Raw genomic sequence first — 26,830 nt, 5'->3', positions numbered from 1 at the left:
GACACGGGTTCGTGCCCCGCTCTGGGAAGATCCCACGTGCCACGGAGCGGCTGGGCCTGTGAGTCATGGCCGCTGAGCCTGCGCGTCCAGAGCCTGTGCTCCGCAACGGGAGAGGCCACAACAGTGAGAGGACCGCGTACCACAAAAAAAAAAAAAAAAAGAAAAGAAACACGTTCAAGAGCTGGACGAGAGTGACATCTTGTAACACTGGCTGCACTGCCTGCCTCCGTTCGGGTAAAAGAACATTTAATAAAGCTGCTAAATGCTGAGATGAATTAAGCATGATGAATCAGAAATGCCAACTAGTAACTCTTGTAAAATGGTTCCAGATGTTTCTCTTGGGAAAGGAGGCCCTCTCCTAGGTATATACCCAAGATAATTAAAAACCTACATTTACTCGAATACCTGTACACGAATGTTCACAGCAGCACTATTCACAACAGCCAAAAAGTGCAACAACCCAAATGTCCATCGAAGGATGAATGGATGAACCCACGTGGTCCATCGACACAGTGGGATCTTACTTGGCCATAAAAAGAATGAAGCACTGACCCATGTTACACCCTTGGAAACATTATGCTAAATGAAAGCCTGACACAAAAGGCTACGTATCGTATGAGTCCCTTTTTAATGAAACATCAGAACAGGCAGATCCGTAGAGACAGAAAGTGGACTGGTGTTTGCCAGGGGCAGAGGGAGGTGAGAATAAGGAGTGACTGCTCGTGGGTGCAGGGTTTCTCTGGGGTGATGGACACGTTCTAAAGGTGATCGTGGTGATGGGTGCACAACTCCGTGAATAAACTAAAAACTACTGACTTGTACACTTTAAATGGGTAAACTGTATGGCATATGCATTATAGGTCAATAAAACTGTTCCATTAAAAATAGACAGAGGGAAAATATAAAACTTAAAATCAGAGAGTCCCAGAACTGGAAGAAATCTTAAAGGTGATCTCATACAAACACATGAGTTTAGAATATCAAGGTCTTTGGGTTCTTTGGACAGTTTTCCTTCCCTTTTGTGTCTGGTGCCAGATTCGCAGCTGCTGCAGGTTTGCACAGGAGATCTGCTGCGCCTTTGAAATCTTTTTTTCATGGAAACGTGAATCCCCTAATCCCTCCAGGAATGCACCGCGGGTGTCGTGTTTCCATTTAACCATTGTTTCCTCTCAGGGAGGCTGCACATTCCCACTGAGGACACCCTCAGCCTGTTGTAGGGTGTCGGGTACACGTGCAGCTTAGTTAATTACTAAGATCCCCCTTAGTAACTGGGGACCGTGGGCCTGCACCCTGGCCCAGCCCACTCCCCTTCCTCCTCCCCGCCCCCCAGCTGCCTACGGGCTGAGGTGGGGCTCTCCAGGGCCCCGGGGACCCCCTCCCGTGTGGGGACTTGGAGGCTCAGCTTCCAGGCGCCCTTCCATGGGACGGCACACGTTCTCCTACAAGGGCTTGGCCCTTGTTTCTAGAAAGCAGCTGCAGTCCTGTTCAGCCAGCCCCACTCCCTCTCCAGCTGTAAGTGCAGGAATCTGGGGGCCTTGTGGCGGGGAGCACGGGGTCTGGGAGCCCAGGCACCAGAAGCTCAGGGTGCAGCTCAGTGCGACAGCAGTGCCCTCGGGGCTCCTGTCCCCGAGGCCAACTCTTGGCCACCATAACCTACCTCTTGCTGGTGATCTGGACGTTCCCTTCTTGTGTTCAGAACCCGTGCCCCCTCCCCAGCGCCTGGTGTGATGCCTCGTGCCCTTGGGTGTCCTGAAGCTGTTTCTGGAATTCAGTCCTCAAGCCTGCACGGCCTTCTCTTCCCTGCCACGTGCTTCTCTGTGAGCCTGTTGGCACCTGGCGGCCTTGTCATGATGCTACCAGATCTGCAGCCCGTGTTCTGGCCCTGTCCTTGTGCCCAAAGCCAAGAACTCCCTGACCCTCCCCCCAGCAGCACTTCACAGGTCAGTCCTCACCTCTTGGCTGTCCTGAGGCCTGGTCCACCCACCCCCTTCTAATTTTGTCTTCCTGCTACCCTCTCACCGCCTCTCTCCTGCCCTGGCCCCTCACGTGCACATCCTCACCCCCCTCGTCCACCTGTCGGCTGTGTGCTCATCACTCCAGCTGAAGCTCCAGCCTCTGACCAGAAGGACCCGTTCTGTCCCCGGGGAATAGGACATAGTGGTCAGAGTAAAGAAGCTCCCCTGGCTGGGACCTGAACCCAAAATCCATGCTCAACCAGAAATATTGTTTTAGGATTCCTCATTAGGCACCTCTACTATGTTTTACACTAAAATTTTCCCAAAGAAATATGTATCTAATTCTACAGCCATTGTCAGTAGGAATATACCAAACCCACTTCTACAGACATTTGCTTTAAATCTAACCTGTTCCCAAAAAGAGGGTCTTCTCCCTCCATTTTGCCTCTCAGCACGTAAAACAGGACTCAGAGTGACTAAAAGACCAAGAATAATACCTCCAGGTGTTACATAATCAAGCTTGATGCCACGGAGAACTTTTGTCAGACGACTTGACAGAGCCTGTCTGGAAGCAAAGACCAAAGTCGTGATTCTTTGAGTCTCTTATCCCTAATAAAAATACATAATTATTTTATTTCTGTCCCCACACAAATAAGTTTCTCCTGTGAGTCTCTTTGGCATGCTTCAAGTGCACAAGTTTCTCAGAGAATTAGGATTTTAGAGAGAGAATCTTAGGTATAAGAGTGGGAGTATTGTGAAGGAGAAAATCAAAAGCTAAAAAATTAATTTGGTGGGGAAAAAATACTTAAGGAAAATTATATGTTCCCATCACAATGGGGTAGATTTCTTTAACTCTCTACTATGGGTCATGGATCTAATTACTAGAACTTTATACTTATCAGTTGTTTTGTGAGACTATAATTTGGAAATAAAAGATAGAGTCCTTAGACAAATCTTACTATATCTTAAAAAAAAATTTTTTTAAACCAAGTGCAAGAGCAGCAAAACACATGCCACCTGGCCATGGTGGGCAGCAAAGGCCCCTTTGGCTCAGTCCCCCTGAACCTTGGAACCACAGGGAATTCTGATTCTGCCCCAGCCCTTGTGGGTCATGCTTCAGGGAGAAAAGAGACAGGCCAGAGCTTTGTGGGTAACTCTCTGCTCAGCTACACAGGAAGGAAGTGAAAGCCTCTGGAACTAATACATGAAATTAACAAGGTTGCTGGATATAGGATCGAATACAGATGTCAACTGTATTTCTTTGTACTAGCCATGAAAAATTCCAAAAATGAAATTAAAAAAAAAATGCACCTTCAAAACAACATCCAAAAAAATTACTTAGGAAAAAAACCCTAACAAATGAAAGATGTATACATTGAAAACTAGGAAACATCATTGAGAGAAAGTAAGACACAAACAGATATTACCATGTTCATGGATTAAAAAGCTCATTGTTGTTAAGATGGCACTTCTCCCCAAAGCAACCTAGAGATGCAGTGCAATTCCAGCCAAATACCAGCAGCTTTTCTATAGAAACTTACAGGCCAGTTCTCAGACATATGTGGAAATTCAGAAGACCGAGAATAGTCAGAATGATGTTGGAAAAGAACAAAGTTGCAGGACTTAACACCTAATTTTAAGACTGACTACAGAGCTACGGTAATCATGATGGATGGAGTTGGCACAAGGATGGACATGTGGGTCGGTGGAACAGAATTAAGTCCAGGAACAGACCCACCTGTGTATGGTCAGTTTCAGCAAAGGTACGAAGGTCAGTTTCAAAAATTCAATGGAGAAAGGGTAGTCTTTTCAGTAAATATGCTGGGGGGGAAGCTGCATATCCGCATGGAAAAAGGTGAAGCCTGACCCTTTCCTCCCACCATATCCCCAAATTAACTCAGATTGTAGACCTAAATCTAAGAGCTAAAAATATTAAACTTTTAGAAGAGATCTTGGAGAAAAAAACTTTACTTTGGGTTAGGCAAAGATTTCTTAGAACACAAAAAGTGAAAAGCAAAAACTGATTAATTAGGGACTTCCCTGGTGGTCCAGTGGCTAAGACTCCACACTCCCAATGCAGGGGGCCCGGGTTCGATCCCTGGTCAGGTAACTAGATCCCACATGCATGCTGCAACTGAGAGTTCTCACACTGCAACTAAAGATCCCGCATGCCGCAACTAAGAACTGGCACAGCCAAATAAATAAATAAACTTTAAAAAAAGATTAATTAGACATCATCAAAATTAAAAGCTTTGCTCATCAAAAGATGCTTAGGAATGGGCTTCCCTGGTGGCGCAGTGGTTGAGAGGCCGCCTGCCGATGCAGAGGACACGGGTTCGTGCCCTGGTCTGGGAAGATCCCACATGCCACGGAGCGGCTGGGCCTGTGAGCCATGGCCGCTGAGCCTGCTCCTCTGGAGCCTGTGCTCCGCAATGAGAGAGGCCGCAACAGTGAGAGGCCCGCGTACCGCAAAAAAAAAAAAAAAAAAAAAATGCTTAGGAAAATTAAAATGCGAGCCACATTGGGTGAGAAAATGTTGGCGAAACCTGTAGCTAAGAAAGGATTTGAATCCAGGCAATTTTTTAGAATATTTTACTCTTATGAAAAATAAAACAATAATAAGAAGACATACAACCCAATTTTTTAATGGGAAAAATATTTGAACAGACACCTCAAAATGAAGATATGCGAGCAGCCAACGTGAAATGATGTCCATAGTCATTGGCCATAAGGGAGATGCAAACTTAAACCACAGCCAGATGCCATTACACACCCGTTAGCATAATTAAAATCAAAAAGACTAACAAAACCAAGTATTGGTGAGGTTTGGAGGAACTCGAACCCCTACCCATTGCTCTTGACAGTGCAAATGGAATGGTCACTTTGGAAAACAATTTAGCCATTTTTTAAAGTTAAACATGCACCTGTCCTGTAACCCAGCAATTCCACTCCTGGGTATTAACCCAAAAGGGATGATAATAGAAGTCCATACAAAGCCTGGTACACAGATATTCCTAGCAGCATTACTCATAACAGTCAAAAACCATAAATAACCCCAATGTCCATCCACTGGTGAGTGAGTAAACAAGCAAAATGTGGTCTTATCCATACAATGGAATAGGACTCAGCAGGTTTTTTTTAAGCTGCTAAAATACATAACAAAATGGGTGAATCTCAGAGAAATCAGGCTAAGTGAAAGAAGTCAGACACAAAAGACTCTATGATTTCATTTATACAAAATTTCTAGAAAAGGCAAAACTATAGAGACCAAAGTAGATTGGCAGTTGTCTGAGACCAGGGAAGGGGGCAGATGGTGGAGGGGTTCTAAGACTTGGCTGTGTTAGTTGGGTGTGTGACCGGATAAGTAAATGGGTGAATTTTAGGGCGTATAAAGTATACCTCAAGAGGCTGTTAGAAATGATTCTAAGAATAGTTAAAGCTGGCTGTCACAGGGGGAGAAAGACGAGTGTGATGTATATTGTAAATGTGGGTTTGCTCTCACTGGTCTCCAGCCATGAGGAGCTGCTACAGAAGAGAAGGAGGAAGCTGGCCAGGCCCTGAGGCTGCTTCCAGATCCAGACTGATCACGTCCTAGTCAGGGGCTCAGGCAAGTACAAAGGATCCAAGATCATTCCCATTTCGTCATCTGTAAAACGAGAGCTGCATCACCTGCATGGCAGGGTATTTGAGACTCAAGTGAGCCCTCGGCCAAAGACCCTGAGAAGCTTGCCTGGGACCCACGAGGCCCCAGGAAAGGCCAGGGTGACGCCACTTTACGTTTGGTTACTTGCTGTGGTTGTCACCCGCGGAGGTCATGCTTCATGCTGGGAAAGACTCGGGCTTGGGGACCCCTGATTACTGTCGACACTTTATTTGGTTTGTTTAGCCTGGTCTCTGAAAGCTGTTTCTAAATAGAATTTGAAGCATCCTGTATTAACTTAGACCTGAGGATGGACAGAGATTATAAATAACCAGGCGTGACGGATCCCACACAGACCTTCAACTTGACATCCACCAGATATCTGAAAAAAGAAATGACAGAAACCTATTAGATCGTTCTACTCCCCGAGGGGTACAACTGAGTAGGTGTATTTTAAATGAATCAGACCCAAACTTGAGCTTTAGAAAATTCTACTTAAATGGCTACTCTCCTGACTGTTTCTGAGGCCCATTTGATGGTCATGGTGGCCGTTGTTCACTGCATTACCGTGGAAAGTTCCGGTAATCATTTATTTTTGCTCCAGCGTGTTCCAGAAAGGATTTAGTGCCACTCACAAAGTTATAATACAAGTTAATTTTAAAAAACCAAAGTATGGCAGAAGGAAGCTAGGAACAGGTGAGTGAGTGATGTGGTAGCAGAGGTGAAGTTGGTACCCAGAGCATAAAGGCAAGGTCTACACACAAGCTGGGACCAACCCCCAAACGGGATTTCTGAGCTTCTTGGCGGTCAATTCAGTGACATAAATGAAAGCAGCAGAAAAGTCACAGGATCCCAGAGGATTAAAAATTAATAATGAAATTGGTAAAGCATTTTCTTGAGAGATGCAAAAAAGTATTACTGACACTAAAATTAAAGAGGAATATTTTCCATAAGTCATCCTAGGAATAACAATTTTCACTCAACCCAGTAAGGGTTTCCACCACCCTCAGGACAGGGCACCACATGTGGGAGCAGCTCCACCTGAGACCTGGGTGCCCTCTAGGCCACTGGACGACATCTCTTTCACCAGATAAGAAATATTATGCTTTTGATGGTTATGTCCAAAACAAAAAGTGAATCTTAAGTGTCAGTGTAACCAAAAGTTGTTTTATTGTATTACATTAGCAGAGAAATCATGCAATAATTTTTTACATTTCTTATTGGCAGACATTTATTTGTTTTAAAGCAGTTACGAAGAATTAAAAAAAATTTTTTTTTTTTTTTGTGGTACGCGGGCCTCTCACTGTTGTGGCCTCTCCCGTTGCGGAGCACAGGCTCCGGATGCGCAGGCCCAGCGGCCATGGCTCACAGGCCCAGCCTCTCCGCGGCATGTGGGATCTTCCCAGACCGGGGCACTAACCCACGTCCCCTGCATCGGCAGGCACACTCTCAACCACTGCGCCACCAGGGAAGCCCTAAAGATTTTTTTTTAAATTGTTACCTACCTGAGAATTCCAGGCTAGCTTTGAGTACACTTTATACCTACAGGAAGGCGTAAACAGCAGAACGAGAAGGAAAGTGCTGTAATAGGAAATGGAGGAGTTGGGTATTTAATTTTAGTTTAAATTTTGATTTAAACATCAAAATTATGCTATGAAAATTTAAAGCCTTGCTTTTTAAAAGTAGGTTTAATTTGGTATCATTATCATGTTTATTTTCTATAACACAACTCAAACTCCTTTGAATTAGAATGACATAAATGACCATGTATTTCAGTTGCTAAATATATGAAGATCACAAGGTGATTCTCAAATTCAATAATACAGAAAAAATTAAGAAATGTCATTTAGTAATTTTCTTTTTATGTTCTCAGTGTCTCTCAACTCTCAGATGTCAAAAACAAGTGAGACTTCACTGTGAATCACCTTTTCAGTCACACACACACACACACACACACACACCCCACTGAAATTATTTTTATTTAGTATTATTCATCTTAGTTGCTAACGGAGGCATACTAAAAGTATTCCTCATATTTATTTCCCAGTTGTTTTAACAGATGTACAAGAATTCTAGCCAGGCTCTGGACAAATGTTTGAGCACAGCTAAAGAAGCTGCAGTGGTTAATGATTTTACAGAATCATTTCTTTACTGGTTTATGTATTTTTATTTGAGATTGTGGTATTGTGGCTATGACTTCTAAAGATTTATCTTTTAGAAATAATGTTGAAATAAAATAATATGGTGTGAGAGAACTGCTATTAAATAATAAAGGTGGGAGGGAGATGAAAGAGGGAAGAGATATGGGGATATATGTATATGTATAACTGATTCACTTTGTTATAAAGCAGAAACTAACACATCATTGTAAAGCAATTATACTCCAAAAAAAAAAAAAAGGTGGAGAAAAGGGCTGAGATACAGATAAAAGAGAACAGCCACTTGAGTGTGGAATCTGCCTGTGGGTAGTGAGTGCCCAGGGGGCGTTCTCTCTCCTTGTGTAAGTTTGACATTTTCCCTGATAAAAAGGTGAAGGGGCCACAGCAGCAGCAGCCCTGAAATTTTCCACGAAGATCTGAGAACTCCTTAAAGAGCAAACGTAGGGAATCCTGGGGACCTGGCCCTGGTCTAATCCCACTTCTTGTTTCCCAACAAGGAAGACAAAGCAGCAGATCGAGCCTGTTCTGTCTCCTCCGTGTTGTCCACGGCGCCTGCTGTAAGATCCCGGCACTCACGGTTCCCATCTCACTCTGCTGTCGGCATGTCCCCAGGAACCGTGCATTTTGTTTCTTGGGTCAAGCACCCCTCTGTGACTCTGTCTCAAAGGCTTTTGCTCAGACTGTTGAAGAAAAAATGATTCTGACACTTGTTAAAGACAGTAAGGAACTTTCTTCCAGGACCACTGCACAGGGGTTTGCAGTAGGGGGGAAGTGGGGCTCAAATCCCAATATCACCACGACAGGGGTATAACTGCCCTGCTGGACCGTCCGGATAATAGCACAATAGAGCATTTCTCTTTAGACCCGGGGTGCGTGTGTGTGTGTGTGCGTGCGTGTGTGTGTGTGTGTGTGTGTCTCCTCATTTGACTCTTTGAAGGAAATTTTTCAAGGAAGCCCACAGACTCCTTCAATGGAGTGATGAGAGCGGCCCTGGAAGATTCCAGAAGGAAGCATCAATCCAGGGAGACAGGATAAACGCTGAGGGTCCAGCTCCTCTCCTTGGCGTGGAGACTGTCCCTTCCTGTCCCCTGTGGGCAGTTTGGGTTTGTTGTTGATGACAGGCAGGCACGATAGATACAGAGACGTGCGGCACAAGCTTAAAAGCTTAAAAGCTGCTCCCAACACTGGAAGTCAGGCTGGGATGGACTAGAACCTGGTGAAGCTGGACTCAGGGCCCCCTGCTCCCCCTTCCAGGTCTTGTACCTGATTTGTACTCATAATTCTGTGTTCCTTTTCTTCAAAGAGGGTCCACAAGTTGTATAAGCATCAGGCCCCTCAATACTTGGATCCACCCTTGTGTGGAATCGTGAACCAACTCAGGTCTTGTTTCTTCCTGCAAAGAATCTGCACTGATTCTTAGGGAGAGCAGCCTCGACTGCTTCCTGGCGGGGTCACCCCAGGCCCTCTCCTGCAGAGCAGAGATGGAAATCGGTGCTTCCTTGGTTTGGGAAGGGATATAAATATTCTAACAAAGAGTTTTGTGAAAATTTATGTCACTTATTTTATACTTAGCTGCTAATGTATAGTCATCTGCTTCCATAGCACTGTTCATTTAATTTGGATACTTCTGGAAATACGGATTCATAGAGCCACCTTTACTGAGGTAGACAGGCTGCTATTTCAGAGGCTGCTGGTGCCGTAAGGGATGGGCCTGCGCACAGTGTGTGAACCAAAAATCCCAGTTCACGCTTAACTCAGAGTTTCTAAAAAGGTCAAAAAGAGTAAATCACTATCCCCAAAGGGTATAATTTTAAAAGTTTCTTTCTTATGTACCTAATGCTTTGGGGCTGAATTTAACCCATCTGCTCAACCATGTCTATTCATAATCGTGGATCACCTAGAAAATTTAAAAGAAGCAGCTAAAACAGAACTTGCCGTTGTAACAAGCATGTTTTTTCACGGCTGAAATGGCCATTCTGCTAGTCAGGTCGTTGTGGCCTAAGAACTTTAAATTCTTAGTTGTATTGATAGTTGGTGAATGTCATTAATTTTTGACTTGTCATTTCCACTTTGAGGAACTTTCTGGAACAATAAGAATGTTTGAGCAGTAGATTGAGTGGTGAGATCTGGACCTTCCACCCCATGTGTGGAGTCAGCCTCCACGAAGAAAACAATTTATGCACTCCCTGCAAATGTTTTTGGCATTTTCTCTTTACTTTTAACTTTCGGAAGAAGGTAACACATGGGTTTTCTTATCTGTAACTTTTTCAAACTTCAGGAATTCTTCGATCACGTGAAGAAGCTCTGGGATGACGAAGGCGTGAAGGCCTGCTTCGAGAGGTCCAACGAGTACCAGCTCATCGACTGCGCCCAATAGTGAGTCTGTCCGCGAGGACCAATCCGTGCTGCCCTCCCAGAATCTCTGAACTTCCTTAAGTACAAGGAACAAATAATTAACAACTCATTGCAGAAACCAGCTTTTAACATAAGATGAGTTTAGTAGATGCAAAACTGAAAATCCAGCAGGAGGCAGTGTTTCAGGGAAGAACCAGAAGCAGTTATATTCATTATACCTCGATCTTTGTATTCAGTTCTAGTCATTTTTTGCCTTCTATAGAGTTATAGGCATGTTCATAAATTATAACATATTTAGGTATTCATTACTATATTTTAATTTTGGAGCCGGGGCCCCCAAATTAAAATTTAAATAATCCACATCTGCCGTCAGGCCGAAGCTCTTACTTAAAGTAATGAGATCATCCTACACACGTTTGAAGTAGACTAGAACCTCAAGAGTAGATGGTAATTAAAATAATAAGTAAATATATGATGAAAAAAATGTATGAGGAGAAATAAGCAAAGGACTCTGGTGCCAAGGCTGGCTCATTGTTTTTCCCTGAAATTCTCATTTTCCTATTTCCTATCTTTCGCTATTTTAAATTCAGTCTATAACTATTACAGCATAATGGTCCCCAGAAGAAGGTTAATCAATGAGTTTTAGCTGTGTTTGCTCATTTGATAACAAAAACTGTATTTAAAGTTTGTCTTAAATAACCCTTTGGGCAGCAAGAAATAAGCTTTTATACATTTTAAGTCTGTAAACTCTAAAAATCCATACTTGTGGGAAAGGTTCCAGAAGCGTAAAATGGAATTCACAGTATTTGGGACCAAATCTACACTATTTAGAACTACACTGTGAATACTGACTTTAAGGACAGGGAGGTGCGGCCGCCCCCGGGCCCTCCCCACCCCTCGGAGCTCAGGCTCCATCACCTGTCACGGGCGAGGGGTGCTGAGCGGGGTGGGCAGGGCCCAGGAGGGGACGCAGGCATGTCCCCAGCACTGACAGGAAGCGTTGTGGGTGCCCAGCGGTGATGGAGGTGGCCGTGGACAGGCGAGAGGGGTCGAGGGGCCACACCCTCCCAGGCCAGGGAATGTGGATTTTCCTCCGGACGCAGCGAGTGGCCATCGGCTGGAAGAGTGAGTCTGTCAGGTCACTCTGGTGCTGCGTGGAGGGTGAAACGGAGGCGGCAGAGACCCGTGGGTGCACACAGGCAGGTGGTGGCCGTGGAGGTGAGCCTGGGGCCTCAGGGACAGAGCCAGGCATTGGATCAAACAAGGGAGGTGGAGGAAAGGGGGGGTGGTCAATGAGGATGACCACGGGGCCGTTATTGGGACAGGGACCCAGGAGATGTCGTTTATGGAGGACAGGATGCTATCAAGCTCTGGTTTGGGGAAGTCTAGCTGTGATGCCAGAGGGATTTCTAGCACAGCTGGAGATAACATTAACATTCATATAGGTTTGCTTTTGAGGTTCTGGGGGAAAGTGTCTGACCGTGGTTCCCAGTATTTCTTGAGCGAAGTCGCCTCTGGACCAGAGCGCCCTTCAATGTCACATTAGGAGTTTCTCTTTCTTATAAAAAGAGACAACGCATCACCATAGCAATAGAATTAATGGTTTACTTTAAAATAGAACATGCAAAGTAAATTTGACAAAAAGAAGCAACATGAGCTTCGACAACAGGCAGTGAGGATCCAGATCTTTGCTCTGCTGCCGAGAGCAGAGAGTTTGGGCAGGTTACTTCCATGGGGATAAAATTATGGGCTGTATTCCTGTACAGTTGTTGTAGGGTTAAGTAGAGACCCGAAACCCCAGAGTGGCACCTGGCACACGTGAGCCCTCCTGAGCTCTTGCTGCTGTGTCTCCAACGTGGGAACCGAGGTCCAGGGGGTAACCTGAGGCCACTGAGATCAGGGTTCCCACCTGGGGGGTGGCGGGGCGGGGAGCCCCCGCCAAGCTCTGCTATTTCTTTCAGTTCCGTACTTTCAAATTACAGAGAGTGAGACTCTGAGGCACGAGGTCAAGACCCCAGGCTCGTCAAAAATAAAACACCAGGGTTCCTGTGGTCTTCACTCTGGGCTCGGCAGAATCACAGAAAGCGGTTCCCCCCTAAACCTCACTATCTGGGTCAATCATAACGTCCCAGCTTTGCTTTTTTAATCCATTTTAATATGCATGGGAATCAGGTTAGGTCAGCAACCTTTGTCTCTTAATAACAATCTTGTTTTTCCTCTGCACTCAGATGTTGAGGTTGGGGGTGAGACATTTCAAAAACAAGTAATATTTCAGTAACTCTTTTTAGACCGACACATGGAGACAGATGTTTTTTTGTTGTCAAATAAGATATTGAAGGAACGTAGCTGCTTCCACCTCCCATCACCTTTGCTCATGAAATAAAGGACAGAAAGGACATTTCAACGTCCAGCCGGGGATGTCCTGGGACCAGGACGCTCATGCCGGCTTGCCCAGCGCCCCAGAGTTCCAATTCCTTGGCGAATGCATGTTGTTCCTCCTCAAAGACCTGGTTCCTTAGTGGGAGTTCTTGCATGAAATCAGGGCTATCGGAAATAAGCGAATGGGCAGATCGGGAGCCCGGGGCTCAGCGCGGGGCCGATGGGGCACTGAGCTTTGCCCTGGCAGAGTCCAGGGTTCTGACAGGTCTTTTCCTCTCTCTTCTGAATCTCTTCTGAATCTCTGAGAAAATATCTGCCGACATCTCAGTGTGACTCTAAGTCACTATGTTACCTGCTCAGCAGTCTTGTGTTTTGAGCCCAAGTGCTAATTAAGAAGGGATTCATTCTAAGCCCTGTTGAAGTAATTTCTTCCATGGCAGAAACCACGGGACTATTTGGGGGAAGAGGCGCTTCCCAGGGGGGCTGAGCTGCCAGTGAAGAATCCAAGGATGGTCTCGCCACGGTAACTCAAAAGCTTAAACACAGAGGAACCCGGCAGTTTCTCCCCTGGGTATACACCCAAGAGAATTAAAAACATACATCCACATAATAATGTGTACATGAATGTTCACAGCAGCCAAAAAGTACAAACAATGCAAATGTCCATGAAAGGATAACTGGATGAACAGACGTGGTCTGGCCACACAATGGGATCTTATTTAGCCATGAAAGAGAACAAAGCACCAACACGTGGTACGACATGGATGAACCTTGAAAACGTGAGGCTCAGTGAGAGAAGCCAGACATAACACATATTGAATGAGTCCAGTTGTATGAAATGCCCAGAACAGGCAAATTCATAGAGACAGAAAGTAGATTAGTGGTTGCCAGGGGCTGGGGGAGGGGGAAATTGCGAGTGACTGTTAAAGGGTACGGGGTTTCTTTTGGGGATAATGAAAATGTTCTGGAACTGAATCGTAGTGATGGTTATAAATATACTAAAACCCGCTGAATCGTGTACTTCAAAATGGTGAGGTTTATGTTATGTGAATTATATCTCAATTTAAAAAAGGAAATATTACAGGGGAGGGAAGGGTCCGGGACAGGACAAGCAGTGGCACCACCAGTCAGTCTTGGTGAGGACTCGTGAGAGCAGAAATCCTGCCTCCTCTCTGTCCTCTTCCCAACAACAGATTCAAGTCTAAGCAAGCATTTTAAGGGCTGCTTCTTTGTACCCATCGCCCCCTCTCCAGGCCGCGACACACGGGCGCACGTGGAGCTCCCAAGTTATAGATCACCTTTCATATGAAAATGAGAAAGTCTGCTCAGGTCTGTGCGTGCTACCTGGCATGCAAGGCGCGGACACTTGCTAAGGCTCCTTCAGGAAAGGGGGGATTTGTTCTGAGTCTCTCAGAGCCACTGAAGCCCAAGGCATCACAACCTCTCTGTCCCTGTCTGCTGACCCGTGGGGCCATCCCATAACCCTCAGACCAGGGCCCAGAGGAAACAGGGCAGACGGGTTTGCTCCAACCGGGCAGGCTTGTCCCTGTCACCCCGGCCAGCGGCCACCTCTGTGTCCCCAAGCAGGGCTGCGGCAGGCGGGGTGGGCACTGCACCATCCAACACCAGGACCAGCCTGGCTGGAGGAGCATGGCAACAATCATTATTATGAACTTCAAGGGTTATACATTTGGTAAAAATGAGTGTCTTTGCAACATGAAGCAAGCTGAGCAAATTAGCAGAGATTATATTCATACAGAGGTCCCCAATTCCCACTGTGAAAATTAAAAACAATCTCTACTACATTAGCCCCCAAAATGCGTTTCCTTTAAGTGCTAATAATAAGTGATTATGTAGCCATGGAAACAGCTATTTTGAGAGAAAGGAAATCAGGGAAAATCAGATTTTTATTTATTTATTTATTTTTGGCTGCGTTGGGTTCTGGGTTGCTGCACGCAGGCTTTCTCTAGTTGGGGAGAGTGGAGACTACTCTTTGTTGCAGTGCACAGACTTCTCATTGCGGTGGCTTCTCTTTGTTGTGGAGCACGGGCTCTAGGGCGCATGGGCTTCAGTAGCTATGGCACGTGGGCTCAGTAGTTGTGGCTCACGGGCTCAGTAGTTGTGGCTCATGGGCTCAGTAGTTGTGGCTCGTGGGCTTAGTTGCTCTGCAGCATGTGATATACCTGGACCAGGACTCAAACCCGTGTCCCCTGCATTAGCAGGTGGAGATTCTTAACCACTGAGCCACCAGGGAAGTCCCTGGAAAATTGGATCTTTAGAACAGGTTTATAAAATCATACTCTGCTTAATCTAACTTGAAACTCTACAACTTGGAGGGTATGTAGGTTCTCACGCTTTGCACACATGTGTTTACGTGATACTCACCTTTCGTATACATCCATTTACATAATTGGTTTTAGAACACTCTGGAAAGGAGAGAATATCCCCCTCAAAAGAAAAGAGCAGTGAGAAAGGTGTAGTGATTTCCCACGTGTGCCCTTTGCCGCCCGGCAGGAGCCCATGGGGGCCCGTTTGTCCCCTCCACACCAGCCTGGATCTCAGGGCTTGCAAGTCCTTGAATGTGAGGTTTCAGGACAATCTGGAAATTATTCACAAAAATGAAGTTTCAACTTCAAAGTGGATTTTTAGGTCATTGTAAAATAAACTATAATTTTAAATATGCATCTTACTACATAGTGTTAACTCACTAAATATCCAGTCAATTATCTGAGTGCTTCTGACCCCTGGATTTGACCTTCATTTCAGCCAAGTTTATTTTCAGATTCATTTTCTAGATCTGTAGCATTGGAAGTGCTCCTGTTTATGGGCAGTAATGTTTTTAAGTATGAAGAATAAATTACATGCAAATATCTCAGTATAAGTGGGTCAGCCTGGTTCTCCTCTGCCGTCTTCGGAAACTTCACCCCGAGAAGCAGCTTCTGAGAGGGTCCTGAGGGTGGGAACCTGCACTTTCCTCGTGGGTCCTCTTTGCTCCCACTGTGACCACACTCACCACACTCTGACACCAGATGTGTTACACCAGCCGGGTGTCCCACCATTTAACTCAGTTCTGACACTCCCTTCCCAGGAGATCCTCAGGCCCCACAGGGTAAGGGCTCAGGCCACGAGACACCCCACTTAAGGTGCCAATCACGACGAGGTCCCCAGGGGACCCCCCACGTCTGTCCCACTTGACTGCAGATCGGAGGTGCCCGTGTCCTCCTCCACCTCGGATTCAGTTTTCTGCTAGAACAGCTCACAGAATTCAGGGAAATGCCTACTTAACGTTTACCGGTTTATTAAAGGATATGATAAAGGACACAGGTGAACATCCAGATGAAGAGGTCCCCAGGGCAAGGCCTGGGAGGGTCCTGAGGGTAGGAGCTTCTGTTCTGTGGAGTTGGGCGTCCCCCCTCCCAGCATGTGGGTGTGTCCACAGCAGGGGAGCTCTCCAGGCCCCATGCTGCTGGGTTTGCTGTGGAGGCTTCCCCATGGGGGCATGATACATCATTAACTCAGTCTGCAGCCCCTCCTCCCTTCCTGGAGGATGCAGGTGGGGCTGAAAATTCCCAGCTTCTAATCACAGGTTGGTCTTTCTGGTGACCAGCCCTCAACCAGGAGCCTACCCAGAGTCACCCCATTAGAACAAAAGATGCTCCTCTCACTTAGGAAATTTCACGGGTTTCAGGAGCCCCGTGTCAGGAACCAGGAACAAAGACTACCTTTTTTTTCCGTGATTTCACACTGTATACATGGATCTTTTTAAACCTCTCAGAAAAACTACTCCCCTGAGCGGAGAATCCTGGGGGATTCCCGTTCCTTGTCTCATGGGTCCTCAGACTTCCTGTAAAGGCGGCAGGACTCCACGTCCTCGCCCCTTCCAGCAGGTGGAACGAGTTTCCTGTTCACTATGTATTGTCAGATTCATTCTGAAGGCTGTGGACATAGGGCCATTGAACCAGATAGTGTTAAGTGCGTGCACACACACACACACACACACACACACACACACACACACACGCACACACGTTTTTGCTGCCTTACAGCTATTCTTCCTCATGTTCCTTAGAGCTAGACCCTTTGTCAAACAGTATCCCACGTGGGGTGCCAGCGTGCCGAGGGCTCCGCAGGGCTGAGGTGCAGGATGTGTCGCCCTTAGAGCCCCCCCCCAGAGCCTTTGTGGCCACTCAGTTGATGCCAGGAAACCCCAGTCTCCACGGGTCCCAGGTTAAAAATTAGGGCTAGTGTCCAGAATTTGTAGCAGCAGAATGAAATGCCTCAAATACCAAACCAAAGTGGTACTTGAGTAGAGTGAAATTTTCAGTGTTCACACTGGTAACACTTAACTTACTATATGACCTGTGTAGTGTGGGTATGGATGGCGGCTGGTCTCCTCTGGGCTCAGAGTCCAGGGTCTCCTGCTGGGGGAGGGGTGTGTGGAAATACTCTCGTTTATGTGGTTGAGTAGCTGCAAACGGTAGCAGAAATGGGTTTTTTCGAGTTGGCCTTATAATCAATCACAGGAAACATTTAAGTTAATTATGCAGGAATGTGGAAAGGAGAAATGCAAGAAATTTCCCACCAACTGGAATTCCTAGCAGGCCCTAACCACTCCTCCCATTCCTTAAGGTAAAGTCAGATAGATGCTTAAATGTTTTAATGTGTCACATTTCCAACTGTGGTGACGGGACTCTGACCCTCACATGAGCCCGAGCTTCAGTGGCATCTGAAGAAGTGGGTGCCCTGTCCTCACCTCGAGGTCCTGCAGCTGGACGGGGCTGGTCGTCTAAGCAGTAGATGTCCTTTCTCCCCAAAACTGCACATCTAAAAACATGCGCATAACGTCTTGATAAGAGTTAGCGTTACACAGGTGTGTGCATTTGTCAAAACTCAGCAAACGTACACTCACAATTTGGGTTTCTGTGGATCAAAATTTACATCAAAAGAGTGAACTGTGAACAAACATTGATTTTAGCTAATGACCTGGGTGCTGAATCATGTAGGAGGAGGCATTCTGGTGTTTGCAATTTTGTTGAAATTATCAGAAATAAGATGGATAAATGGGGTAGATGTGTGACTTTTTAAAGTACAGTAAAGGACTTCCCTGGTGGCAGGGAAGTGGTTAAGAATCTGCCTACCAATGCAGGGGACACGGGTTCAAGCCCTGGTCCAGGAAGATCCCACATGCCGCGGAGCAACTAAGCCCCTGTGCCACAACTACTGAGCCTGCGCTCTAGAGCCCATGAGCCTAGAGCCCGTGCTGCGCAACAAGAGAAGCCACCGCAAAGAGAAGCCCGCACACCGCAACGAAGAGTAGCCCCTGGGCTTCCCTGGTGGCGCAGTGGTTGAGAGTCCACCTGCCAATGCAGGGGACACGGGTTCATGCCCCGGTCTGGGAAGATCCCACATGCCGCGGAGCGGCTGGGCCCGTGAGCCATGGCCGCTGAGCCTGCGCGTCCGGAGCCCGGGCACAGCAACAAAGACCCAACGCAGCCAAAAATAAATAAAATAAATAAATTAAAAATATAAAGTACAGTAAAAATGGTAATGGCAGAATCTAGGTGGTGGGTATTCAAGTATTCACTGTAAAATTATTTCAAGTTTGCTGTGTGTTTGAAATTTTTCATAATAAAATGTAGGGGGAAGAAAAATATACATAAGTATAGATGTGATCAGAAGTCTACAGAAAAATAACATAGCAGCACAGAGTAATGCATTGGTAGTACCCCATGAAGTATATAATATGGCACATAAGACATTTGATGTGGAAGGGTTTTACTACCATTCTTTTAAGTGTTTGTTGAATTATGTGAAACACTTGCAAAGAGCCCAGGGAACTCAGGCTGAAAACCACTCATACTACTAACTATTAATAAGATGTGCAGCTGCAGAGTAATGTTAAGAGACGTGTCCTGTAATTCTCAGCGTCCAAGTGTAGCTGCAGAATAGCCCATTGTTATAGAAACTTACCATGCACATCATATGAGTTAACATATCCATCCTCACACAAACCCAAAGAGTTTATTATCTCCATTCTACAGAGGAGGAAACAAAACTGCCCACGACTACATAGAACTACCAGGCTGTTACTTGATTTAGCCAGGATTTCACATTTTAAACCTAAAGATTGTGAGAGACTATTATGGTTTAAAAGTTGAACAAATATTATGTGAGCATGAAATGCATGCCAGGTGCTGCCACAGAATAAATTTTAAAGATGATGAGGGTGGATCCTAGCTTATAAATAAGTGGATTTTCACAAGGACACCCATTTTCTCAGATTCTGAAGTCGCTCTCCTTAACTGTTCATTTTTATCACATTCGTGTATCAAACATAGTTTGCAAATGAAAACCAGGATAGTTGGGGTTTTTTTATAGAGGTCCTCATAGTTCAAGAAATTTAAAGGATAATTCACCGAAAAGAGAAAATATTTGTAAACTATGTATCTGATAAGTTATTTGTATCCAGAATATATAAAGAACTCTTACAACTCAATAACAGAAAGATAAATAGGGCTTCCCTGCTGGCACAGCGGTTAAGAATCCACCTGCCAATGTAGGGGACACGGGTTCGAGCCCTGGTCCTGAAAGATCCCACATGCCGCGGAACAACTAAGCCCATGCGCCACAACTACTGAGCCTGTGCTCTAGGGCCCACGAGCCACAACTACTGAGCCCACATGCCACAACTACTGAAGCCCGTGCTCCTAGAGCCCATGCTCTGCAACAAGAGAAGCCACCTTAATGAGAAGCCCGCACACCACAATGACGAGTAGCCCCTGCTCACCACAACTAGAGAAAGCCCACGCGCAGCAACAAAGACCCAATGCAGCCAAAAATAAATAAATAAAATAAATTTATTTTAAAATAAAGATAAATAACCCAATATTAAAATGAGCAAAGGATCAGGAGAAACATTTCCCCAATAAGATATATAAGTGGCCGGTAAGCTGTGAAAATGTGGTCAACATCATTGGCTCTCAGGGAAATGCAAATTGAAACCATAATGAGACACCACTGTACACCCACTAGGATGGCTAGAATCAAAGAGTCAGATGAAAACTAATGTGGCGAGGATGTGGGGAAATTGGAACCTTCATATTTTTGCTGGTAGAGATGTAAAATAGTGCAGCCGCTTTGGAAAACAGTCTGGCAGTTCCACAAAAAGTTAAACACAGAGTTACCGTATGACCCAGCAATTCCTAGGTATACATCCAAGAGAATTGAAAACATACATCTATACCAAAACTTTAAGACAGGGACTTCCCTGGTGGTCCAGTGGTTAAGACTCTGTGCTCCCAATGCAGGGGCCACGGGTTTGATCCCTGTTGCGGGAACTAAGATCCCGCATGTCACGCAGCACAGCCAAAAAAAAGAAACAATCCAAATCAACTGATGAATGGATAAACAAATTATGGTCTGTCTATGCAATGGAATATTATTTAGCTGTAAAAAGGAATGAAGCACTGACACACACAGAACAACATGGATGAGCTCTGAAGATGTGATAAGTCAAAGAAGCCAAACACAAAAGGCCACATACTGTGTGATTCCATTTATATGAAATACCTAGAATAAGTATTTCTGTAGAGACAGGAAGTAGGTTAGGGTTGCATAGGGCTGAGGGGAGTTGAGGGGGCGGATTAGGAGAGGACCTGCTTGATGGGTACCGGGTGCCCTTTTGGAACAATGCAAATTCTAAAAGTGATCGTGGAGCTGGTTGCACAAGTCTGGAAGTACGAAGAAAACCACTGAATTGTGTGCTTTAAATGCACTTTGAGACCCCCTGTTGCAACTGGCTTGTTAGATTAATTTGGACACCACAGTAAAATTAATATGGAGACTGCTGATCATTTGAATCTGCCTAATTTCAGGGCGATTCTATTTAATACCAAGGAAAAAGCAAAAAGAGAGACTCCGTTCAAAAGCGGTGAACGATTGCTCCACAGAAGTGAATGCTCCTGACCCTATATAAAAGGATCCCTGTCTCACCTGTGTGCTTGAACTGGCAGTACAGGTATGCTGCTGAAAGAAAAGGGAAGAGGAGAAATCGAAAAACAAAAATACTGATTCAAAATACGATTCCCATACTGAAAAGATGTCTTGATATCTCTAAAAAATATCTTTATGGAAACTGGCAGGTAATTTTATAAGAAGTTATTTCCATAGGATTTTGAGCTGTTCTTCTCCACACAGTGCCCAACACAGTAACATCTCATTAAATATTTGTTGAATGAATAAGTAAATCTAATCAGGTATTTTAAACTCTCCGTTATGAATGGGTCAGTGGGCCACTGTTGGCTGTTCCCCACCATGCCTGGAACAAAGCCCAGCACATAGTAGGTGTTCAGAAAGCAACTGTTACATGAATGGACTTTTACATTTTAACTGTTCATTCTCATTTGTACAGAATTCATCTTTCTCTAAAACTCAGATAAAGGCACAATATCTTATTATTCAGAATAGCCAGAAAGTGGAAATAACGCAAATGTCCATCGTACGATGAAAGGAGAAACAAATGTGGTCTAATCAGACAATGACTGTTGTTCAGCCTTGACAGGACGAAAGGCTGGTTCCTGTTTTCACATGGCCTCCTTTCGACCAGAAGCATTCACTTCTGCTCAGAGAAAACGGGCTGCTCTAGTAAACAGTACATTACATAAGGACTTCCCTCCTTCCAGTAAACAGTGAGCATGTGTTCACACTGTCAAGAAATGTAATTACAGTCTTTCAAGTATGATTCAGGGAGTGGAGGAGCTGCCCTTTGGTAATTTCACATCAAAGAAAGCTTTCAAAAAAGGAAGAAAGTAAAACCGTCCTTCTTCCTTACACCAAATTCCATTGATCACATAATAATTAGACTCCATGATACCAACAGAAAGCTACCTTTCAAATACAAGCTTCATTCTGTTCTTATATTAACTTACTAAGCACAGATGGAATTCCCATGTGCTCACTAACCGTTTTATCCACGTGATCACAGTTAAGTGCTTGGTACTCAGTGTTTCCCATCCTGTTCTCCATCGATGTGAACCTCGAGGGCCGGGCATTGTTTCTGAGGAGAAGGAATGAAGGATTCCTCATACCAGCTACGGGGGCTCAGAAGGAAGTCACTTTGCCGTGACTCTCTGCTAGGATGTATGCAGTAACTAAATATATCCTCTTCTTTTTTTATATATAAATTTATTTATTTATTTTATTTTTGTCTGCGTTCGTCATCGTTGTTGCGCGCAGGCTTTCTCTAGTTGCAGCGAGCAGGGGCTACTCTTCGTTGTGGTGTGCGGGCTTCTCATGGCGGTGGCTTTTCCTTACTGCGGAGCACGGGCTCTAGGTGTGTGGGCTTCAGTAGTTGTGGCACACAGGCTCAGTAGTTGTAGCTCGTGCATGGGCTTAGTTGCTCCACGGCATGTGGGATCTTCCCGGACCAGGGATCGAACCCATGCCCCTGCATTGGTAGGCTGATTCTTAACCACTGCACCACCAGCGAAGTCCCAATATATCCTCTTCTAAAACTGACAAGACTTACATCATTTTTCCAAGAAAGGATACATTTTATTATCCTCAATTGACCATGTGTAACGACATCTCAGATCCCTTCTAAAATAAGAAATTTGGCGTGAAGTGAGCACAGATTGGAGGGCCCGTTTCTCACTGTGGTTCTTCCTCTAATACATGGTGTGCTGGTGTGACACAGTGGTGTATCTGGTCTCTGACGACAGGGCGGCCCTGGGCCTACAGAAGGCTGTCTGCATCGGGAAGCCCTCAGTTGACCCCCTGCTTCTCAGGCTGGCCTGCCCTCAGTCAGCTGCCTCTCCAGGACCTGGGAGGTGGTGGGACCTGCGTCCCGGGGCTGTGGCAGACACACGACACGGTGGACACCACCTGTGCTATTTCCTTGCTTTATTTCATGTGAAAGACATTGAAGAATTTGCAGCATTTCCCCTATTTGTGTAAGCTGAAATTCAGGGAGCTCTGAACTCTCTTTTAACCCCTAAACTGCTCTGAAAATACATTTTCTCTCTCCCGCAGTATGCTAGAGTTTACTGTTAAGTATTGTTTTCCAGATGTTAACCCTGGCTGGGATTTATTATATTTAGGACACAGTTAAACATGCCTCAAGGCAGCCTAGTGGTTCCTGGAATAGAAGTATCTGCTAGAACCTAGCCTCACTGGGCAGATTTATCAGGGAAGCTCCGCCAGCACCTCTGTGCCCCAATTGTGGCGACCCTTCCAAAAAAAAGAAATGCGGGGGAAATGCACCCCTCTGCTTTGTGGAACAGTATAAATGCATCACGTGTGTGGATTACTTACCTGTCCCCACCTCCCACCCCCGCCGTACATCCCGAGCCTCGAGCCAGGCAGTACTTGTGGAAACAGGTGTGAGCTGGAAGAGTCTGGCCCAAGTCCACCAAACAGTAGAATAAGAAAGCGTAGCCAGTATATTTGAGTTCAGATACCTTGTATCTGATGACTCAGTTCAAAACCATTTTAAAGCTGACACTGCTTTCAAAAATACCTACCTTTGGCCTCCTTCAGACCACAGGTGTTCACTGCCTCAGAGAAACTGAAGGCTATCGTAGTAATTATAGCAATGTAGAAGTGTTAACAAGTATCTGGCTTTTTTAACAGGATTTTTCACGTTTTAAATAGAAGTTTTAAGTTATCTCTAGTAGGATTCATTGAGTTACGTTATAGTGGAGTTCTCATCCTGTTTTGCTTCCTAACTGAAGACATCAGCTTAAACTAACAAAAGCTTTACATTTTGGCTCAAAAGCTTGATTGCGGCTCCTCCTTGAACAAAAGAAATTGCGAGCTTGGGCACTAATGGCCCGGGACTCCTTCTTTTATGTGGACGGTGTGGGTTAAACTAGACCTGAAGGGACTTTAAGTGGTTCTCAGAGTACATGGCTGTCAGCACTGTCCTCTGTTCTGTGGCCATGGGTATTTTAAATCACATGACCCACTTAAACTTAATTTAACTGTGACAGGATGCTACTTAAAAGCTGTGTCTCGGGATGGGTCAGATACAGCACCGATAAAGGATGTGGGTGTATCAGCTGCACACACCGGTACCGGGAGCGGCAATGAGGGGCCCAGGGTTGGGTCCTGACACTCAACCCCACCAAGCCCTGAGGACGCTCTGCTTCTAATGTTTCCATTATTCCCAGAAGGAGCTGCCAGAGCAGGCCTAGACAGGGCTGTGATGTGTAGCAGATTTACTGCCCAGGGTGCACAGTAGCTGTTTTTAACGTACGGCTTATAAGCTGAATGTTCAAGTTTAAGGGAAAAAAAACTTGTGTGAGAACCGTCAGCCTCCAGGTTCCTGGAGAGCGGTCCCCTCTGCAGCCCGGCTGGACCGGCGAGCAGTCCTGTCCACCTGCCCCGGAGCTGTGGTCCTGAAATCCCTTCTGACCCAGAGCAGTGGCCGCAAGATGACCTACTTCCCATCAGGCAGCCAGGCAGCTGTTAGGTACTGCAACATGTTTCTATGCAGGGAATAAGCTTTTCTTAAAATTAAAGAAAAAGTAGCAGAATAAAGATTCCCAGTGACGAATGGAAAGAGTGATGGGAAGAGGCGTGCAGGCACATGTCGCAGACCGTGAAATATTTCAGGTCTTTGTTTTCCGACCACAGTTCCTTACTCTCTGCTTATGTTCATCTGTCCCTTTGAGGCAGGAGGAGGAGATTTTCTCACCAAAGGAGGAGATTTTCTTCCTACAAACTTTTGTATGTGGAGGAGTAACATAAAGATAGACACAGTCCGCCTTCTCCTTTTTGCTGAATCTTCTCTGTGCGTTCCACACGAGATCTGGCAACACCATCACAATTGCCGGGAGAAAAGCAATTTAAACAGCACATTTTTTTCTCTAAGTAAATCTTAAAACGAATCTCTACAGATTGTTTTAGGGACTTTTTTAATGGAATTATGCCATGTATACCATTTTGGTCTGTTCCTTTTGCTCCAGTTAAGTTTTTAGGATGTATTCATGCTTTGAGTATGGGTATAGCTATTTATTTTCATTGCTATGCAGTATTCGATTGTAAAAATCTGCCACAATTCATATCTCTGTTCTGTTCACAGTTACGTTGTTTCTAGGTTTAGGTCATGACGTCTTGTTTTGTACCTGGGGCACACATGCAAGCGTTTCTCTGGGGTGGGTCATTACAAGCAGAACTGGTGCTCATGGGGGTGCACTTTTTAACTTTATTAGATAAAAAAAAGAGAGGTTATATCTACTGACACTCCCACCAGTAGTGTATGAGAGTTTCACATCTTGGCCAAAGCACACTATTTTGAGACTTTGCCTGAATTATTTGAATTCAGGGATTTTTTTTTTAATTTAATAGTTTTAAGCAGCCTCCCCCGGTTCCAGGACCTGATGAAGACATGACTGTTAGATCCTAGGTCCTCCTTTTCCAGTTTTACAATTGAGGAAACTGAGGCCCGTAGAAGTGAGCTGGTCTACACCAGATCACACGAGGAATCACCCAGCTTTACCAGAAGGGACCAGCGCCCGGTGCCCTGACTCCCAGTCAAGGTCACACCCAGGCCTCCCCCTCCTGCTTTCACATTGCTTCTTTTGTCGGGAAAGTCCAAAATCGTCCTAAAATAAGACCAAACTGAAGAGAATCTGGAGTTATGTTTCAACAAAACTCAAGGGGGGAAATTAATATTTAGAGTCTTAAAAAAAAAAAAGGAATTACTGCTATTGCTGTTTTCTGAATCAAATTGTTCTTTATTGCAAAGAGGATCGGGAAGGGGTGGGAGGCTCCTTCTGTGAACGGCTGGGTGCAGTAGGGATTGCTTTCCTCTGCACCAAGGGAAATCCCGGAAGTCTTTAGAGCCCAGAGTGTTGAGGTTTCATTTTCAGCCTGTCGTCAGATCAGTAAGGTGTTCAGCATAGAGCAGGAGAATCCCTGTGTCCGTGTGATTAGACCATCAGGACAGGGGGACTCGGGCTGTGCTGCCACCGTGAGAACCACTGACCGGGCGTTTCCCAGCTGCCCCTGTGCGGAGCATCGTGGCAGTCCACTCAGGGGCGACTTTTCTGTTTCCTTCTAACGCTTTCTTGTTTTCATTTTTCAACCTGGACATCATGTTAATATAATTTGAAGGATAATGGCTTTGCGATTTCCCAAGGTTTGAGGAGTCTCAGAGTCTCACATTATGGCTGTGTTCCTAAATGAATAGAGAGGAAAATTATATATATAATAGGTGCAGTGGTGTATGTCATGCACTCCTGGAAATGGTCACCAAGGGGGTATGTGCCCAGTGCCGGGTCCTTCGCCTGCAGTCATATGTTCAGCAGAAACACACTGAGCTTCCGTGTGTCCCCGAGGGTGACTGGTACCTGGTGCCAAGCAGTGAACTTTCAAAAGCGGGTGGTTCCAGATGATTCCTAAGAATCTGACCTGAATAGCTGGGTGCATGGAATGCCCTTTAGCAGAAGGAGCAGGTTTGGGGGGAAGGACCGAGCAGTCAGTGGGAGGACTTGGCAACGGCCTTGCACCCCCAGCTCTCCAGGGTCAGCAGGTCGTTGGGACATTGGGCTCAGAAGGAAGCTGGCTCTCGGAAAGTGACCATGAGAGCTTCAGCCTGGGTCATACTGAGCACGGTGGGGTGGCTGAGGTGTCAGAGAAGAAAGCAGAGGGCCAGGCCTGGGAAGCAGGCCCACGGCAAGGTCAGCCTCCCCTCGGCGTCCAGTCTGCCCGGGCCTCTGGAGTCCTCAGCTGGAGTCTGGAGTCCAGGCTGTCCAGCAGCCAGAGGAGACCCGCCTCGGTCAGCAAGCGTAGCCTCGGGGGCTGTCAACTTCTCTGAGCAGCCTTCCTTAGCTCCTGTTAACCTCGCAGTCAATCCAGTCCTCAGCTCTCTCAAAACAACTCCTGCTGCATCAACCTCTTCCTTTAAGTAGAAATGATAACTCCACTGGATCCCATGTCAACTTACTGCATCCCCCATTGTTTCTTACTTGTCCCACCGCAGCCCTGGAATCCCATTCCTCACGCTTAGCAGCTGTGGACCCAGCCAGTGGCTTAGCGTGCTGTGCTCCAGTTCCCTGGCCCGTAGGATGGAGGTGTTAACAGCGTCTACCTCCTAGGGTTTGTGAGGATGACATGGGTCAGTTCATGCAAAGTGGCCAGAACAACCCAGCACATCAGGACTTAATATGTTAGTTGTCATTATCCTCATAATCTGTCAAGGTTTCTCATGCTTATATTCCAAACCCTGTCACGTAATGGAACAGGCCATGGGTAACGGTCAAGGAACTGGCTTGCTGACTGCAAGGGACCCAAAAGAAGGGGCGGGGGGGGGACAGTGGGTGAGCAGTGAAGGGGGTGGG

General features: G+C 45.7%; 1 protein-coding gene across 1 annotated transcript in view; it reads left to right on the top strand.

Annotated features, from left to right (window-relative positions):
* Nucleotides 1–26,830, top strand: part of GNAL (G protein subunit alpha L) — a 71,654-nt gene that overhangs the window by 29,263 nt on the left and 15,561 nt on the right. The window contains exon 5 of the mRNA XM_027088692.1: nt 10,033–10,130. Within this exon, the coding sequence (XP_026944493.1) occupies nt 10,033–10,130 (98 nt within the window). The remainder of the gene's footprint in view (nt 1–10,032; nt 10,131–26,830) is intronic.

The sequence above is a fragment of the Aethalodelphis obliquidens genome, unplaced genomic scaffold (genome assembly GCF_003676395.1).
Source record: "Aethalodelphis obliquidens isolate GAN/ISIS:26980383/991018 unplaced genomic scaffold, ASM367639v1 scaffold63, whole genome shotgun sequence".
NCBI classification, from domain to species: Eukaryota; Metazoa; Chordata; class Mammalia; order Artiodactyla; family Delphinidae; genus Aethalodelphis; species Aethalodelphis obliquidens.
The sequence above is the reverse complement of the archived record's forward strand: the minus strand, read 5'-3'. Positions and strand labels throughout refer to the sequence as shown.